The sequence below is a fragment of the Phascolarctos cinereus genome, unplaced genomic scaffold, assembly GCF_003287225.1.
Source record: "Phascolarctos cinereus isolate Bilbo 61053 unplaced genomic scaffold, phaCin_HiC Scaffold_1;HRSCAF=81, whole genome shotgun sequence".
NCBI lineage: Eukaryota > Metazoa > Chordata > Mammalia > Diprotodontia > Phascolarctidae > Phascolarctos > Phascolarctos cinereus.
In genome coordinates this window covers 288,733,024-288,752,457 of record NW_027555514.1, presented here as the reverse complement: position 1 = coordinate 288,752,457, position 19,434 = coordinate 288,733,024, and the positions used below count along the sequence as shown (strand labels likewise).

General features: G+C 53.0%; 1 protein-coding gene across 1 annotated transcript; it reads left to right on the top strand.

Annotated features, from left to right (window-relative positions):
• The first annotated feature begins 1,025 nt into the window (after positions 1-1,025).
• Positions 1,026-19,225, top strand: LOC110205926 (microfibril-associated glycoprotein 4-like). Its single transcript, XM_078147974.1, is given in 9 exon segments — positions 1,026-3,119; positions 3,811-3,897; positions 4,138-4,233; positions 10,816-10,849; positions 11,545-11,585; positions 11,587-11,637; positions 12,512-12,638; positions 13,517-13,702; positions 18,001-19,225. Coding segments are annotated over 9 exon segments (1,125 nt in total). The 5' UTR covers positions 1,026-2,939; the 3' UTR covers positions 18,324-19,225.
• The last annotated feature ends 209 nt before the right edge of the window (positions 19,226-19,434 follow it).

Sequence of the window (19,434 nt, the reverse complement as noted above, 5' to 3'; positions counted from 1 at the left end):
GAGAGAGGAGGGGAGTGCTCGGGCTGGAGAGGAGGCAGCCACAGGGGGTGGGGAGTGGGAGGCGGGGTTCCTGGGCCACCTTCTCTCTGAATGTAAGGACAGCCCCAGTTTAGCCAGCCGAGGTGATGACGATGCCAGAGCCCTGTCTGCTGGTAGGCATGGCCCCCTCCAGTTCAGTTAATAAATGATTCCCTTGAACTCAACCACCTGTCTCTGACTTGTGCCTCTCTGTTACCTCATACTCCAATTCTGGCCCTTCTCTTCACAAGGCCACCCCCTCTAAGCTCCCAACTGCCCTAATTGGCTGTGTGGCCCCTTCCTCTCTTCAGTCCACCCCACCCCCCCATCCTCCTGTGTCCTTGGTCCTGGTCCATTGCACACCCTCCCCCTCCCCCTTCAGTGACTCCCTCTTACCTTGAGGGCGAGAGGCCAGATGCTTCATTGGAGGGATGTTCAGAGGACCAGCCCCTCAGGTGGGAGCATTGCTGAGCCCTGTCCAGGGCTGCTCATCCACCTTCGGTGTCCAGCTGGTCACCTGACTCAAACTGGTGGTCCCAAGAAGCTGTAGCATGTGCAGCAGCCACACCCCGAGAAAGCCATCTCTTTGGGTGGCCGGCGATCCTCAGACCCATTGATGAAGGGGCATGTCTACCCCAAGCACATGGGTGGGTGAGAAGAGTTTATTCCAACAGGAAGGCGGCAGAAGGAGGCACGGTGGGGCGCTCAGAGCCTGGCCGGGCGTCCCCTGCATCCCTGGTGTCGCTGGTCGTCCTGACTGTGGTCCTGCTGCTGGACCTTCTGAGGCTGACGACAGCGCTGCCTCACTGAATCCAGTTCATGTGAGAGTCATGACATCCCCGTGCCTAGGGAGTGTAGACGATTTCTGTGTGAGGGAGTGATGTCAGGAGCTGACCGTACAACATCTTCGGGACTGGAGATGGGGAGGGAGGGAGTGGAAGCAGGAAGACTGTGAGCCTGCAGGAAGAGCTCTGCTGGGCAGACATTCATTCCCGTTCTTCAACTTCTACCTGGAGCAGAGGAGAAAGAGCAATTATTAAGCTTCTACTGTGTGCCCAGCATAGTGCTAAGCTCTAGGGATATAAGCAGCAAGACAGTCCCTGCCTTCAAGAAGCTTACACGCCAGAAAAGGAAGACAACACTTAAAAGAGGTGCTTGAAGGTGGGAAGGAATAGTGGGAAGGGGCTGGTAGGAGAAGGCAAAAGCTCCCCTAACAGAGCCGAGGCCCCGGAGGGGACGAGGGGAAGGTGATGGCCCAAGTAGAAGTGTGGTGAGGGGCAGATGGGAAGGGTGACTGCAACCTCTCCTTGGCCCTGACCAGTGCCAAGCCAATGACTGCCCGTTGGACATCTCTCTCTGCGTGTCGATCGGTGAGATCCATGCTTATCAGAGAGAGCAGATGACGAAGAGCAGCTGGTTTTCCCTAGGCCCTCTCTTCCTCATTTACCATTTCTGTCCTTTCCTTCCCAAGCTAAAGGTCATTTCTCCTTCGCAAAGAAAACAGCATGTGAGTAGTTGTAGCTTCCCTCCACCATCTTTAACACAACCCTACTCTTGGGAAGCATCGGTCCCAAACCCTCATTCTTGTCCCTAAAACTGCTTCTTCAAAATCCCGTGAGCTCTCATCCCTGAGGAATTGTGGGTGAGTCCTCCCCCCCAGTCTGTAGGGCTATGAGCAAAGTAAAATGAAGGGGAGAGAGAGAGAGGTGTGTCTGTGTCTCAGAGCAGCCAGAGAATGTTTCTCTTTCACTGTCGTTTTAAATATTAAGATGGCTTTGAGTCATTTTTAAAATCTCACCATTGGCCAGCACTTCCGCTTTGCAGGTAAGCAGTGTGAGGCTCAGGAGGATGGAGGGGTTTGATGGGGGGAGCAGAGCTCTGCCAGCCCAAAGTCCCAGGTGGGCCCTTTGCTGGGAGCTGCAGAGCAGGGACCGTTTCCCTCCATGTGTGTGCAGCCAGCATGGTACATGGCACACATAGTTGGTGTTCATGAGTGCCTGTTGATTTACCAGGCCAGAAGGAGCCTCGGTGGCGCTGGCCCACCCAGGAATCCTCTGTAAAAGCCCAGTGCCAAACAGCTCAGGCTGGACACTGAGAGTTCTCATTTCCTCCTACAGCCTGGTCTGCAGGCCTTTCGCCACCCCCAGCCTCCTCTGGCCCTCGTCTTTCCTCAGCTGTGGCGTCCAGGCCGCAGCTGCATCCCAGGTTCATTTGCAGATGAGGACTCGTTGGGGAAGACGAATGCTTTGGATCAGAGGGAGGGTGGTGTGTCCAGAAGACCAACCCCAAGTTCAGCAGCTAGGGATACAGGAGAAGGCGCATTACTGGGGCTTCGGGGGCTTTGTGGTCCCAGAAAAAGGCCCCCCAGTGTAACACCTGGCCTGCCACCGTTCCTCCCGCTGCCCTGTACTGAGCGCTGATCCGGCCAGAGCCAGTGCCTGGCCCTCTGGAGGTCACAAAGCATTCTGTCTAGGTTAGATGTCCTTGTAGCACTGGTCAAGCATGGCCTGAGAGCCACCTGTGTCAGAACCCTGGGGCTCCCCAACCTGCCTGTTTCCCTTAGAGAGAGGAGCCCCTAGAGTGTCTTCCCCAGCTGGAACCTCCCCTAAGACTGTCCTTTCAAGCCAGGGGTTGCCCCAGCACTGCCTACCTCGGGGTAAGGGTTCCCCCAGGGCGCAGCCTCCCCATGCCAGTGTGCCCCTCAGTCAGGGCAGCACCCAGCCCTGGTTCTGCTTGATTGCAAGAGATGCTTGTGTTGACTTAGGGCTGGGTCCCCTTGAGCTAAGCAGAGATGTCAGGGGATGGATTGAAGACACAGCTGGTCACGCACACCCCTCGGGTTGGCCAATGGCCACCTTTGTTCTTGACAATTTCCAGAGTTTGCCCTTCCTCCCCAATCCCAGCCCAACCCTCACCCACCTATGGGAAGAGGATCCCACAGACATCCTTGGAAGCCGGGAGGGAGCTCAGAGTCTACGCAGAGGATAAAAGCAAAGCTGGAGGCTGGCTCAAGGTCTCAGAAAGATCTCTCTGGAGGGAGGTCACCGTGGCCGAAGGCTGGCAGCAACGCTGTCCCAAGGAGTCACTACCAGGCAAACCCTGTGAGTCTTCACAGCCCCCGGCCCTGCCCTCAGGGAGCTCCCAGTCTAGAGTAGAGGCAAAAGTCTAGCCTGAGGTACCATGATCAGTGCGATGGAATGGAATGGAACTCTGAGAAGGTGATGGGCATCGGGGCAGGCTTCTTGGGAGCAGGCCTGGCGCTGTAGGAGTGGGACATTGCCGAAGCAGAAGTCTGGCGGGGGAGTGAGGATGGGGCAGGTGCAGCCAGGAGGTGGCTTCTCTGCTGGTTTGCCATTGTTTTCCGGCCTTAACTTGTGCCTTATTCAAAGGCCAAGGCCTGAGCATGTGTAGGGTGGATCTACTTGGTTGTATTTAACATTTTTTTTCCACTCCATCTCAAGATGGGCCTGGCCTGGGCTCTATAGGCAGGGGGATTGATCCCCAAATGCTAACTTGGAGGATGGCTCCCTGGTGACTCTAGGCAGGCCCCTCTCTGAGCCTCAGTTTCCCCCTCTGTAAGGTGGGAATAAGAATGCCTACATCCTGTAACCCCTCATTTCGGAGGAAGGTCATTGCCTTGATGGGGAAGCTGAGGCTCACTCAAAGGTGGTAGAGGGAAGAGGAAGAAAGACTCTTTGACTGTGTGTGGGCCCAGCCCAAGCACACAGCACTCAGGCCTGTGGGGGAGGAAGTTCCACCCAAGCCAAGTGGGGCCGTTCTGTCCCGCCCCAGGTGCCACCCTCTCTCAAGAGGCATAAACAGCCCGAGCCCCAGGGTGAATGGGGCAAGTTGGCTTCTGGGAGGCAGGAGACAGCTCATGTAAGCCAAGCCCTGAAGGGATGGGAGCTCAGAGAGGGGAAAGGGTGCTCAGGAAAGGGGTTGGGGGCTCGGAGAGGGGGATGGGGACTGAGGCAAGGGGTTGGGGGCTCAGGCAAAGGGTCGGAGGAGATGGGGGTTTAGAGAGGGGGACGCAGACTCACTGAGGGCAGTGGGGACTCCAGATGGAGTCAGGCCCAGGGGTGTCAGTATTCAGCACCCACAACGCCTCCATCTCTCCAGCCCAGAACAATGGCACCGGTGACACAGGTCAGCTTTGTCCTTGTCCTCATCCTACTCTCTCTGCCACCCATCAGTCTGGGAACGCTGAAGAGGCGGGTAAGTGCCTGTCTGGGAAGACCGGGACCTTGGGCCCCATGCTTGCTGTCCTGGCTGCACAGCTGCAGGGGGTCCGAGTTCTCTTCTCTCCCTTGGCCTGGCTCCTTAGCCGGAGCTCCTCCAGATGTTCCACACCCCGTTTTCTTCCCAGACCTCGGCGTTTTCTCCTTCCCCACCTCAGCACTCCAGGAAGGCATTGTCTCCAGCTTCTGCCTAGCTGCCAGGGAGTTCGGGGCCCCCAGCTGGTGAGCACCGGAGGAGGGGCCGGGCTTGAGGCAGGCCTAATAGGGGTCCCCCAGTGAGCGACCTGAGGGCCTACCGGTAGTGGGCTCATAGCTTCCTTTGGCTTTGCACGCATAAAGGCTGACCATGTTCTAAGCTATCTTATTTCTCAACTGATTTCGTCATTGGCTCTGGTTGTCAGGTTGTAAGCTAATAACAGCTCATGGTATGGCACAGCTGAAAACCTTATGTGCCAGCAGACACGATGAGATCTCCTTCCCCCTCGGGCTTTGTGGCCTTGGTCAAGTCCCAGTGTTCTTGGGACCTCAGTTTCCTTACTTGTACAATGGTGGGGAGTGGTGGAGAGGGCTGGACCATATACTCCCCAAGGTCCCTTCCAGTTCTCCTGTCCTAGGACCCCGACCCACCCATCTGGCCTAGGGTTCACTCCTCAGTAGTTAGGGCTTGGTTTAGACTTCAGAGAACCTCAAAATCTCACCCAAGAGGCATCCCACTGGTAGCTGAATGAGGAGATTCCCCTCTCCAGCATCCCAGGCCCATTTCTGACAAGTCCTTTTCCACCTGAGTCAGGCCAGACTGCTCCCCTCTGGGACAGCTCTCATTATGAGCAAAGATGTCCTGACCTCAAGCTTAGGCCTCTCTGTCCCTTTACACCTTCTGCTCACCCTCTGGGACCAAGAGAGCAAGGCAGAGCCCTCTTCTGGAATACAGCCCTCATTTATCCCCCAGGCTCAACAGCCTGAGCTGTGACAGCTGGTCCTAACAATGCCTTCATCTTATTCACCTGCCTCTGGGCAGCTTTTCGACCTCCTTCCCATCTGTGGCATCCAGAACTGAACATGTATTCCCAGTTGGGGTCTAAGCAGGACAGAGGACAGTGCGACCCTCTCCTCTCTTGTCCTGGGTGCTCAGAGGTCTCCTCATGTGTCCCGAGCTCACACGAGTCCTCTCAGCTGCCCCATCCCACTGCTAACCTCTTGAGCTGATCATCCAACCCAGCTGCCAGCTCTCTTCTAGACAAAATGCTGTCTGGCTGCTCCGGCCCGTCTTCCTAGGCTGTCTTGCAGGGCTGACTTTTTGAACCTCAGTGCCAGGCTATGCCTCTCAAATTGCACCTTCTTAGGTACAACCCCACACACTAGTGTCTCTCCCATGGTGTCTGCCATCTTTCATGTCATCTGCCATGGTGTCTCTCCGTCCCAGCTTCCTGTCACCCGTCGATCTGATAAGCTTGCCAGCTATACAGTTAGACCTTGATAAAAATGCTGGATAGCCCGGGACCAAACCTAGATCCTTGGGGTGTTCCACGAGAGACTTCCCCTCTCCGAGCTGACTTGAAGAGAAAGGAACACACATTTGTGAAGCGCTCTGTAGCAAGCGTTGTGCTAAGCTCTTTATAAACACCACTTAATTTTACATTAAGCTATTGATGATGACTCGCTGGGACTAATATCTGGTTTTGGCTGCATTTAATTGTACCGTGTGTGGGGCTGGCCAGCCCAGCAGAGTAAGATCTGTCAGTACCCACGGGTCCAGGGAATCCCCTGGCAGATTGAGGGGATGCTGGCAAGGTGGGCTGCTTCGGGACGTACCACTTGAGAAGACCTCTCATGCTGCGCTCGTGGCCAAGATGAGGTGGCCAGGGCCCAGATGACAGGACAGTGAGGGGCTCCAGTGATCAGACCCCCACGGGAGCCAGGCTGAGTCAGTGTCACCTGGAGGGCAAGCCTTGATGGAGGACCCAGGGGTCTGGGCTCAACTCACATTTTTGTCAGTGACTCGAAGGAGGGTGTAGAAGGCATAGCTGTTGGGTTTGTAAATGATAGGAAATCGGGAAAGAGCGCCAGCGTGTGGGATGACAGAGTCAAAATCCAGAGGGACAAACGAACGCGCTCAATTGACCGAAGTGAAATTTAATAGGAAAAAACGTGAAGTTCTCCACCGGATGGAGAGGCTGTGGCTACACTTAGCACGGTCCAGGAATAGGTCTGGGAGGGAGGTGGGCCAGTCCCCTTAAAGCTGACGGGCGGGGGGACCCGGCCCCAGAAAAGTGACTGCTGAGCCTGCCCCAGCCCGACAGCATCTACAGTGCTGGGCCGGGGACCTGGCCTCCCGCTGGAGGCAGGAGCTGGGGCAGGCGCTGAGGAGGGGAGGACCTGGGACGTGTAGTCGGAGAGGCAGACTCAGAAACTGAGGGCTTGCTGGCCAGGAGGAATCATGAGCTTTTCATTTTCTCTCGGCCCCAATGGCAGAGCAGTGGGGGGAACTGCCAAGGGGCAGATTTAGGTGAGATAGAGGAGCTGCCGTCGTCAGAAGTTGCCCTGACGAGGGATGGACTGTCTTGGGAGGCACGAAGGTCTTGGAACCTCCACTGTTGCCCTGTTGCCTGCAGGCCTGGAAAGCCCTTCCCAGGCCGCCTCTCCAGGCTTATCACCCCTTCCTCCCCTTCTCACGAGCCAAGGCCCAGCCAGCCTGGCCTTGCTGTTCCTTAGACGCCACAGCCCAAGCCGGGTCTCCGCGTCTTTACACAGGCACTGCGGCCCTGCCCCTCCTCCATCCCCGAAATCCCCCAAATGGGCCCACACTCACTCTTTCTCTCGGCCTCCTTCCCTCTCTTCTCCCCCTTCCCCCTTTCTCTGTCTCCTCTCTCTCTCTTTCTCCCTCGACTCCATCTCTGTCTCTCTCTCTGTTTTTACACACACACACACACACACACACACACACACACACATGCACGCACATTGGAAGCACCTAACAAAATGCTTGTTGCTTGAATGATTGATGTAAGCAATGACTTGTTAGCCATTTGTCCATGAAATGAGGATTCTCGCTGAGGTATGAGGGGACTCAGTGTCCTCGGACATCCATTCCACCTCCGAGATTCTGAGATTGTATGATTCTGTCACCTAGGTGGTTCAGTGAGTAGACCACTGAGCTTGGCAAAGTGAGAAAGACCCGAGTTCCAATCCTGTCTCAGGCAGTGAGACTCTAGGCAAGTCACGTCACCTCTCAGCCTCAGTTTCCTCATCTGTAAAGTGGGGATAATAATGGCACCTACCTCACAGGATTACTGTGAGGCTCAAATGAGGTGACACGTGAAGTGCTTTGCAGACTTGAAACCATAAGTGTTAGCTCTTATTATCATTGTTGTGTTGCCCACAACAGGCTGTCATGAGGACCTCTGTCCATGCCTTGATTTACCAGTTGAGTAACTCAGTCAGAAAAGAAATTCTGGTTAGGCCAGGGCAACGTGTTCCCGATGATGTCCTGCTGACTCTCTGTGATCGCTGTTTCCCTTTCTCAATGTTCACCAACCACACCTTTGAAAAAATGCATGCTGGAATTTGTCCAGGAGTCTGGCTCGGTGGCCTCTACTCTGCAGACTCTTGGTTCTTTCTGGTGTGAAAACTGTGACATTCGCCCATCTCCAAACCTAGGGCTCGGGCAGCTAGGTGGCGCAGTGGATAGAGCGCTGGCCCCGGAATCAGGAGGCCCTGAGTTCAAATCTGGTCTCAGACCAGACACTTGACACTTACTAGCTGTGTGACCCTGGGGAAGTCACTTAACCCCTAACTGCCTCAAAAAAAAAAAAAGCTGGGGCTCCTCTCCCATCCCCACAGTCTTTCGGCAATCACCGAGAGTGGCCCGACACTTACTTTGGTACTTCTTGAATTTTGCCAGAATCAGTCAAATTCACTGGCTCTGTGATCTTCCATCTTCTGAAAATCAAGACCACTTTCATCCTTCTCTAGTACCGATTCTTGTCCTACTCTACATTATTCAGAGGCCCCTGATGCATAGCACAGTCATTCTGACAGACTCGTCTCCGTACCCAAGGGCCTGGTGACTTGGGTTCATCAGCAGGAGCCGTGGTGCCGGCTCACTACGTCCCATTTCTCTGCTGGTCTTGTTTGTTCTCTCCAGTACAGAGAACCTTCTCTTGGATAGAGAAAGTAAGGGGAAATAAAAGGTGGCACAGTGGATACAGTGCTGGGCCTGGAGTCAGGGGGACCTGAGTTCAAACCCATCCCTCTTGGACTGACATCCCCTGTAGAATTCTGATCCCCACCAATTCCACCCACCTTCTCTCAGTACCCTTTGAAATCTGCTCCCCCCAAATGCAGGGTATACGTCAGGCTACACGCAGCTTTCCTCTGCTTCTCCACTACTCCAAGTTAAGGAGATATTTCCCTCGAAGGTTCCATCATTTCCCTATCACCAGTCAGTGCTTTCTTGCTGGTTGCTTCCTCCGTTGATTGAAGGGGGAAGGCAAGACAAGAATTTATTAGCTGTTTTTTGGACAGAAAGATAGTCTCAACAGACTCCTAGATAACTGAAGTTTTCCATCACTAGATAGATATCTGACAGATAGGTGAGAGAGACAGGGAGATAGATAAAGATGTTAGAGGTAGAGATGATAAATGGAGAAATAAAGAGAAATGATAGATGGAGACATAGAGATGATAGATGGGGAGAGAGAGAGAGATAAAAGAAGACAGGAGAGATAGATGTGCCAAGCACTGAGCTGTGTTGGGGATACTGTACAAGCAAGGTAGTCAGTGCCCTTAAGGAGCTTACGTTCTAATGAGGAAGACAAGCCCCCAAGGGGAGCTGGAAAAGGAGTACTGGCGGTGCAGACAGAATGGCGTGGTGTGGAGATGGCTGGTTCTTGGCAAGAGAAGAGCCCCATCTCTTCTCTTTTATGATTTCATTTCTAGGTCATGACCTGTTTCTTCAGCACCTTTTCCACGTTCTCCTGCCCAAGTGGTCTGTAGTGTACTTCCAAGACAAGCCTCTTCGGTGTCTCCCTTGACCTTCACCCAAATGTTTTCCACATCTCCCACTCTGGTCCCAAGATGTCTTCCCATGTGTCTATCTCCTTAACAGACAGTGATGCTAGAGCTTCTCTTGATGACATCTGGCTTGGTGAATTCACTCCTTCCTCCTCTATGTCACCTCCTTCTGTCCCTCCCCCGTCCTACTGGCACAGGTCAGAATGCTTGTCACCTCTCCCCTTTCAACTCCTCTTTTTTCTTTCTATTTTATTCTGGTTTTTGACTGAACGCTCATTGTCTTTCATACGCTGAAGGCTGGACCTTGGGAAAGAGAGGCCGGCCTGCACTTTGAGCAGTAGTCACTTGACTACTGGAAAGGCAAACCTGCAGCCTTGCTCTCCATACTTGTCAGGAGTGAAATCCTCAATCCCTGCTATTCTTTCTGGGGATCTCTTGTGGCCGGTTCCAGTGGTTGGACACACCTGTTCACCCTGCTGGGATTTGTGCCAGCTGGGGCAGCTGGGTCATGAGGAAGCCCTTAGGGTGACCTCCTGCTATTTGGGTCTAGGCAGGCCACAGGGCCTAGAGACAAGAGGTTTGTATTCAAATCCACCCATGTGGAAGCAGCTCTTTGGTAAGTTTTCTCATCTATGAAATGGGAGTAATATCTACATTCTCCTCCTCCCCCCCACCCCCACCTCCTCCATAGGGCTGTTATAAATAAAGCTGCTTAGTCATTGGTCAGTATCTGACTCTCCATGACCCCATTTGGGGTTTTCTTGGCAAAGATACTGGGAGTGGTTTGCCATTTCCTTCTCCAACTCATTTTTTTAGGGGGCTAGGCAGTGGGGTTAAGTGACTTGCCCAGGGTCACATAGCTAGTAAGAGTTATGTGTCTAAGGCCAAATTTGAACTCAGGTCCTCCTGAATCCAGGGCCTGTGCTTTATCTACTGTGTCACCTAGCTGCCCCACTCCAACTCATTTTACAGATGAAGAAACTGAGGGAAACAGGGTAAAGTGACTTGCCCAGGGTCACACAGCTAAGTGTCCGAGGCTGGATTTGAACTCGGGTCTTCCTGCCTCCAGCCCTGGCATGCTATCCACTGTACCACCTGCTGCCCCAACTATCTAGAAACAAGGAGCATCCCAGCTGCCTTCATCATCACCAACATGCCTACAGAGCTGGAAGGGTTACAAAGCACTTTACAGACGTTACCTCACTAGGGCCTCACATGGGCCGTGATGAACTAAGTCTGAGTAGGATGAATTGGGGAAGTGCCTTGGCCCCAGTCACCCACCTGATTTCAAATATACTTAGCAGCTTCAGCTGGGGGACAGCTGGGACCGCCCCTCCAGTGAGAGGGAGGCAGGTTAAGCTCTGTGCTTGCAGCACCTAGGTGGGTTCTCAGTCTCCCAAGGCAGCCTGTGCCACTGTGGGGCAGTGGCCATCACTGGAATTCCTGGAACCCGCATCAGCTTCTCTAACCACTTCCAGCTGCGATGGCTGGTTCCCCCGGGCTGGCAGTGCCACGGTGGATGCTTATGTTTCTGCTCCTTCCCCAGGTGCTGGTGAATGCTGCAAAGCTCAAGAGTCAAGGTCTGGCTGGGACCCTGGGCTGGGGTGGGGCTGTCTGGGAATCCTTCAGCTTTTAAGCAGTGAATCCAAAGGATTAGGGTGGCAGGAAACCATGACCTTAAGCCTGACCCTGATGAGAGCTTGTCACTTCACTTGAACCCAAGCCCAGGTTTAGGCCCAGCCACAGCCCTGGAGGTGACCGTTCCCTGGGAAGCTGGGCCCTCTCCCATGGGACATGGGACTGCAGAGGGCAGGGCAGGGAGGGGGAGGAGAGTCTGGGTCATGAGAGACAATGAGCTTTCTGCTTAACTGGGATGGTAACTCCTGTCCAACTTCCTTAATACACACTCCAGTTTCCTCCAAAACCCCTTCCTCCAGAAAGCCTTCCAGGGTTGACTCCCACCCGTTTCCCATTTCTTTACTAGTTCTGGAGTTAGAGGCCCAGGTGGGAATCCAACTCTACCATGAGTTCCCTGCATGACCTTGGGCAAGTCTTTTCCTAGCTCTGGGCCTCAGCTGGATGAGATGGCCTCTGAAGGCCCTGGTTACTCTATATTTGATGGTCTGACTTGACGTGAGACAAGTGAACAGAAGCTCCGATCCCCTGGCTTTGGAGAGCCAGAGAGGCTGGCTGTGAACACGATGCAGGTGTAGACCCCCTCTGGGCAGGGTCCTCAGAAACCCCATGCTCAGCTCTGCTTCTCTGTCCCCTGCAGGAAAGGACTGCTCCCAGATCTGGACAGACAACCCAAAGTCCCCCCAGTGGCGTGTATGTCATCAGGCCAGAGGGGGCCCTTGATGCCTTCCGGGTCAGTCAGACAGCATTTATTAAGTACCTGCTATGTGCTAAGTACTGAGGATACAGAAAAAGGCACAACCAAGGTCCCTGCCTCCAAGAAGATAGATTCTAATGAGGAAGATGAGGTCCTAGCACCTGCAGTCACACACAGGGGAAGGAGGGAGGTCTCCGAGGGGCTGAGTGTGGAAGGAAGCTGGGAAAGCTCAGAGGTGGAGGCCACTCGGGACCAAGCCCAGAGGCGGAAATGGGGGCGCCTGGAGAAGGGGGGAAGAAGGCTGAGGGGTCAGGAAGGGTGTTCCGTTTGCCTGGGGGGGCTCCATTAGCAGCTGAGTGGACAGTGGGTTGGACTGCAGAGAGACTGGAGGCAGGCAGAAGGCTGCTGTCATAGTCCAGGTGAAAGGTGAGTAGAGAGAAAGGCAGGGTGGATGGTAGACTTGATTAGATGCGTGGGGCCATTCAGACAAAGGGGCCCCGACATTGTCCGGCTGTGGACAATGAGAGAAGGGACAAGCCCTTTCCCTTCTCTGGGCCTCAGTTTCCTTCTCCATAAAATGGGAGTGGTATTCTTTGCCCTGCCTCCTCACAGGGGCCTGGGAGGAGAGTTTTTTAATCCTTGGAGTGCAGTAGAAATGGGACGCGTTTTCCATCCCGATCTCTAAAAGGACTGGAGGCAGAGAAAGTGTGGCATAGCAAATTAGATGTCAGGAGGCCCTTTGCATCTGGGAAGTCTGAAAGGAGAGGAAAGCCGGAGGGTGAAGAGGCCCTTTTTCTGGGAGTCAGGGATGACCCCTAGCTTTACCTATCTGAGATAACTCTGCTTAAAAGAATCTGTGGGATGGAGGGAATGCCCCCTTTCACCTTCCACGAACCTTGTAACCCATCAGGCTTACTGTGACATGGGAGAAGATGGCGGCTGGACAGTCTTCCAGAGGCGGACTGGGGGCAATGGCAAACCCTTGGCGTTCGACCGGGTCTGGTGGGAGTACAATCATGGCTTTGGGGATGTGGAAGGTGAGGAAGCTGGAGTGTCCTGGAGCACCACCACGGGGCAGCTTCGGGGGGGGCCTGCCGGGAAACGGTGGGGCTTAACCCTAGAGCAGGGCCCATCCCCCCACTCAGACATCCCCCAGGAAATAATCAAGATAGTTGTGGGTAATCCCTAGAACAGGGAACAATCCTTCTCCCCCCCACCAAGAAAAAAAAACCTAGATGATCCCTAGAGCAAGGGACAAACCCTTCCACCTAACCACCCTCAAAACTGGACAGTTGAGGGCATCAGATAATTGAAGAGAATCCAGTAGGCAGAACTGAATAATGCAGCATGTCAGGTATCTCTCCCCATCCTCCGCCAAAGTGGGATAATCCAGAATCATGCCCAGTCTGAAAGTGGAAAATTCCCCATGGAAGTATTAATCTAGAACATCCCACCCACAATCCTACCCTAGAAGAGGCTCGTGCCAGCCGTCAGGTGACCCCTCCCCAGCCTGCATCTCTGATTGGAGTTCGCAGGACACGCTGCTCTGCTGCTAGCTGGTTTGGGCTCATGCTCAGGGGAAGCCAGGGCTGCCCAGGGGGGCCAGTCTGGGGTGGGATGTTGGCCCCCGCAGGTCAAGAGCTGGTCTTTGGGCTGGTAGAGATCCCAAGGGTTAGCACAGGCAGGGAGGGGAGGCTGGATCCAGAGGACTCGAGCCAGGGCACACAGAAGGCTGAAAGTGGCCGGAACATCGAGGTCACACCCTCAAGGGCCTTCCTGCGGTGCCCTTCCAAGCCAGGGGAGCCGGCTCCCTGCTACCCAGCGCGACCCATGGGAATGGCTGCAGGGGCTGCGGCTAAGACTGGCTGACACCCTCCCCCTTGGCCTTCCATGATGGGCTTCCCCTCCCTCGCAGGTGAACACTGGCTGGGCCTGTCAAAACTTTACTCCTTGACGCACCAGCCCGGCACCCGGGCCCAGCTGAAACTGGACTTACACAACTTTGAAAATGAGAGCCGCCATGCCCTGTATGACTCCTTCCAGATCAGTGATGGCTCCAGTTTCTACATGCTGAAACTGGGCAGGTACTCTGGAAATGCAGGTGAGCCCAGCTCTGCCAGGGGAGAGAGCGAGCCCTCTCTCTAATATGGTGCAATTCAGCTAACAGTAATTAGACTCCTGCTGTGTGCAGGACCCTGTTTGCATGGGGGACGTAGACAATCCAATAGATATTTATTAGTGTATCCATTCATTAGATGCTAATACATTTAATCCTTTAGATTCATTCAGCGAACATTTATTTAGCTCCTACTGTATGCAGCTCCGTGGAACTTAGCATGGGAGAGATACAGAGTTCACCTATACGAACATATTAATACTAAGATATAAACACAGAGAGCCATGCATTACATTGACAAGCACATCAGAGGGGGTTCAGAGGGACAAGGTCATTCCTTAAGAGAGGCCAGAGGCTCCCTGGAGAAGGTGACATCAGTTTGGGGCTTAAAAAGATGTGTAGAAATTGAGCGTAGGAAAGGGGGGGGTGACATTCCAGACATAAGGCAGGACATTTTGGGGGTCAGAGAGTCATTCTGTTTGGCCAGGCTCGCTAAAGCTCAAGGTGAACTGGGGGGGGGGGTAAGAAAAACAAAGCAGTGTTTCTTTTGGCCATAGAGAGGCTCAGAAGGTGATCTCTGACCTAAAAACAGCAGAACCAAAATGACTAAGCTTTGGGTCAAGGGATGAGACAAGAAGGGAGCCCCTCCCTGGCCTTGAGGACTTCAGTGGGGTCTGAGGAGCTCCGGCAGACTGCACAGCCCGAGGGCTCTGAGGGACTGTGGGGGAGGGGGCTCCGGGGGCCTCTGGGCACACGACCTGATTTTCACAAAACAAAAGACAAAGAACACAGTCGGTCGACAAACTCCAGGCCAGCGAGCCTGACTCTTGCCAAGATTCTAGAACATATTTCTTAAAGAAATGCATAGTGACTACTTAGAGCAGGAAGCAGTGACCTCAAAGAACCAGGAAGGTTAAACTGACTTCCTTCTTTTGTAGATGGGTTTACTGAACTGGTAGATGAGGAAAATTCTATAGCTATCATTAACCCAGGTTTTAAATGAGCACTTGACAAAGACATTAATGGCACAGTGAAAAGATGTGGGCTAGATAATAACATGGTTCAGTATACTCAAAATGAATGGCTAGCTCAGAGTAATGATAGCGCAGCCTTCCTACAGGTCTTTGGTGGAGTGCCCCAGGGATCTGTCCTGGGCCACAGACTATTCAGAATCTTCACCAGCTACTTGGATAAAGGCAGAGATGGAATGCTTCTTACTTTTATGGATGGTCTAAAGCTAGAAGGGGCAGCTAACGTAATGGAAAATTGAATCAAGATCCAAAAACACTTTTTTTGGTGGGGGAAGGGTGAGGCAATTGGAGTTAAGTAACTTGCCCAGCGTCACACAGCTAGTAAGTGTCAAGTATATGAGGCCAGATTTGAACTCGGGTCCTCCTGACTGCAAGGCCAGAGTTGCATCCACTGTGCCACCTCGCTGCCCCCAAAAAGATTTCTGTAGATTAGAATGTAACAATAAATTCCTATACTTGGGTTCTACTCATCAGCCTCCCAAGTAGAAGATGAAATGTGACCAGACAGCCTTTCATCTGAAAACGATCCTGGCAGTCTTAGTGGACTCGAAGCTTGGTGTGAGTTAGCAGTGTGACCTGGCAGTCCGATACAGTTGTAGGCTGCCATGAGAGGTGTAATGTTCAGTGTTTGGGGCACGGTGGCTCCTACGTCTAGGAAGGCCACTGAGGCCAGCTGGGGCGTGCTTACAGATCAAGCAATCGGGAAGCATTTATTAAGCACCTACTGTGTGCCAGGCCCGGGGCTAGATGCCACCGCAGGACAACGCCTTTCTTTGAGGAGCTGCCACGTTACTAGCTTCACTGAGAAGTGAAGTCAGACTATTAATCCTCCAAATACAGTGACGGGAGGGCTTCTTGTAAGAGTGGGGCGCTTGAGCTGAGCCTGCAAGGGGACCACAAGAGGTAAAGGTGAGGAAGGTGACCAGAGATGCCACCATAGGAGGGTCTTTGGAAGGAGCTAGAGATGGGGCTGAAGATGGTCATGGCCTCCTCTTGGTCCCTCCTTACTGGTCTTGTCCTCATGCATCCAGTGCTTACGAAGTGCTCCACTGTGTGCCAGGCCATGTGCTCAGCAGGGGCGAAGACAAAGTAAATGTGGATGGATAGACAGACAGCATGTATTGAGTGATACAAATACAAGTAAGCAAGCCCTGCCCTCAAGGAGTCTACATTCTCGTAGGAAGAAAGTATGAATAAAGTGGGGAAAGCACGCACACTGCAATACGGTGAGGAACTGGCTGATTAGTGTCGTGGGGGTCTGGCTCCCGGCCAGATAAGGCAAATCTCACCTGTCAGAGGCAGGGACGAAGTCCACGATTGCTGGGGAGGGTGCAGGGTGTGAGGATGAACACGTGGGAGCCAGCCTGTGAAGATCTCTAGAGACTACAGCAGTTAAAATCAAAGTAAACTGAGGCACAAGGTCCTGAGCACCCTCATCAATTTATTGGTAAAGTGCAGATTTACCAGTCACGAGGAGGGAGCGGTTCTCTCTCTTTCATATTTTTGGGGAAGACAGACCAAAGAACAGACCCTCAGCAGTGGGGAACAAGTTATGATTGGCTAGAAGAGCTAACATTATAAATGGCAAGTTTGTTGTGATTAATTCCAGAACTGAAGTGCAGGGAACGATATGATTGGGTGGAAACTGAGGAGGGGCTAGGAACAGCCCCCTCATTCCCTGTCACCAAGAAGTGGTCATCATCAGAGTCCACCTACCAGATCAGACATCAAGGCCCAGGCATCCTTGGAGGATGGCCTGGTGGTGTAAAGCTCCCAGACCAGGCACCCTGGCATCCCCCCTGCCTCCTCCAGGGAAACAGATTTCCTTGAGGCAAGAGCAGAACAGTGAATTGGATTTCTCAACTTAACTCATGATGGACTGGCTAAATTTCTGAAATTAAGTTCAGAGACAAAGAATCATAACTTAGCCAGTTAAAGGGCAAAATTAATCATAAATAGGACCAATTAAAAAACCAGAATCAATCTGATCATTTCAATGCCAAACAGAGGAATTTCCTAGAGAGAGTAGGGAGCCACTAGGAGCCTGTGAGTGGAAGAGTGGCGCAGTCAGATCTGAGCTTTAGGGACGTCTGTTGGGCAGCTAGGGAGAGAATAAAGGTATAGACCGATGAGAACGCGCCAGTCCGGATAAGGCGTCACGAGAGCCTAGGAGTGCCGAGGAGGGAACACAGGCTGGGCAGGAAGAGCCAACAAGCGTTAGCAGCCGTTGGATGTTGGGGTGAGGGACAGTGAGGAGCTGAGTGACTCGAAGGTTGGGAAGCTCTTTGACAGAGGGAATTTTAGAAGAGATGAGGATTGGGCGGTGGGGGGGGCCACAAGTTTCAGGGAATCGGGGAATCTGAGAGCTGGAAGGGGTGCTGGGACCTGCCTGAAAAGGAATCCCGACTCTAACATCCCTGACCAGTAGGGGTCCAGCTGTCATTGTTAGGAAACAACTATCATTCCCTGACCCTGCCAGTCACCAGGCTAAGTGTCCCTGGTTCTTTCAGCTGCTCCTAATCAATGACCTGAGGGTCCTTCTTCATCCTTGGTGCCCTCTTGTGGATTCTATGACTGTCTTGAACTGCAGCCCATTGAATGCAGTATTCCAGATGTGGTCTGGCCAGGTCTGAGTACAGAGAGACTGTCACTTCCTTACTCCCAGAAGCTAGTAATGCGGCCTGAGCCATGGCCTTTTTTGGCTGCCAGATCACATTGCTGACTGATACATAGCGTGTGGTTCACCAAAACCCCCAGACCTTTTTCAGAACAATTGTTCTCTATCTCTGCCTGTTCCTCCTCCATCTGATACTTGGGACATTGATTTGTTTTGGCGGCCAATTGCATGATTGTTTGCATTTATCCCTATTGAAGTATGTTTTACTAGTTCCAGCCCTGGGCTTTAACCTGTCAGGGTCTTTGTTAATCCTGATGTGGTCAGCCACTGAGCTGCCTCTCCATCCTAGTCTTGTGTCATCTGTTCTGTGGCCAGAAGGTCATAGAAGAGAACAGAAGAAGGGTTGGGATGAGGATCACAGACAGGGACAGTGCACCCTGAACAGAGGGCAGGCAGGGCAGTGGTGCCTGGGCCCAGACAGCGACAATAGCCCCACCAGTGCATAGGAAGGGCCTGGACAGAGACAGGGGCACCTACTCTAAGCCTGGGTTCTGGACAGGGTGGGAGGGAGGTCAGAGGAGATGGCATTACTCAGTGTCAGAGCCCATGGTCCCAACCACTGCTCTTATGTACAGGAGACTCCTTCGGTGGCGAAAATTGGACAGGAGCAGCCTCCCAGGTAGGCAGTGCCTTCAGCACCCTGGACAGGGACCATGACTCCTGTAACCCCTGCCTTAGCGGTGACATAACCTTCAATGAATGCAGCCAATGGAACGGGGGTGCAGGCTGGTGGTTCAGCAACTGTGGGGTGGCCAATCTCCATGGTGATTGGCACCCTGAAGGGGACCACAAAAGCTGGAGTTCTGACATCCACTGGGGAACCTGGAGCCCAACAGAATCCCTTAAGGCCACTGAGATGAAGGTGAAAACTGTGGTGATAGCAGCAACCGAGGCTTAGATGCCAAGGGCCCTTCCGGCTGCCCCAGGACCAGATCAGAAGCGGCATGCCCAGAGAGCCAATGCAAAGGCGCCTGGAGGTGATGGCTGTGATCTAAAGGGAGTGAAAAATTGGGGGGCAGGGCCTGATGGGCACAAAATGTCTGCTGAAGAGATTGGGGAGATGATTGATAAAATGGAGATTCCATTCTTCTTAGCTTTGCCTCAGTCGATGCCGACAGCCTGCCTTGAACCTACCCCTTCTCTGGCAAAAGACAGGGTAGGAGGGTGGAGACAAGACTTTGGGGGAGGCCCCTGCTCCAAGGGGAGACAAGTGACCTTGAGGGAAACAGAGTAAGCACTGCGAGAGTACTTGGTTTGAAGAGGAGGCCCTGGGTCCCCTGGTTTGAGGGGTTAGATTTGACATTCACAGACTCATCTGGGGAGACTGGCCCTCAGGGAACTTGTAGTCTGTGGGGAAACTGAGGAGGAACAGCTGTTGTCTCTGGGTTCTTACAGGATCTGAGACAGTCTCTCCTTTATCAAAGAGACACAAGGAGCATAAAGTGTCTCTGACATAGACCTGATATTCAACACAGATATCAGACCAAAAACTATTCCCCAAAGGAAAATCTCTCTTAACATGCAGAAGAAAGACTGTTCCAAATCACGAATAGGAGAAGTGCATACCAAAGAATAGAGAGATTTCACCTCACACCCAGCAAATCAACCACGGTGCCAAAAGAAAGGTCAGTGCATCTTGTTGGAGTGGCCACAGGCTCTAACGCACAGCCTGTTGGTGGAGCTATCCAACCAGTCAGGAAAGGAGTCTGGAATTAATACGAAGGTAGTTGGTTTTTAATAGGTGCCTGCTATGTGTCAGGCCCTGTGCGAAGTGTTGGAGATACAAGTGCAAAAAAGGAAGACAGTGTCTGCCTTTATAATCTAATGGGGGGAAGATGGTACACAAAAGGAGGCTGGCAATGGTTGGGGGGTGTATAACGGAGAAATCAAAGGCGCCAGGAGGGTGGGAGGCAGAGGTAGATGGCCTGGGCCCCTCCTTAAATGGAGGTTTTATAGCTCTTGATTCTGCCCTCCAATCAGAGGGGCAGAAGGGATCGATGAAGTGAGTA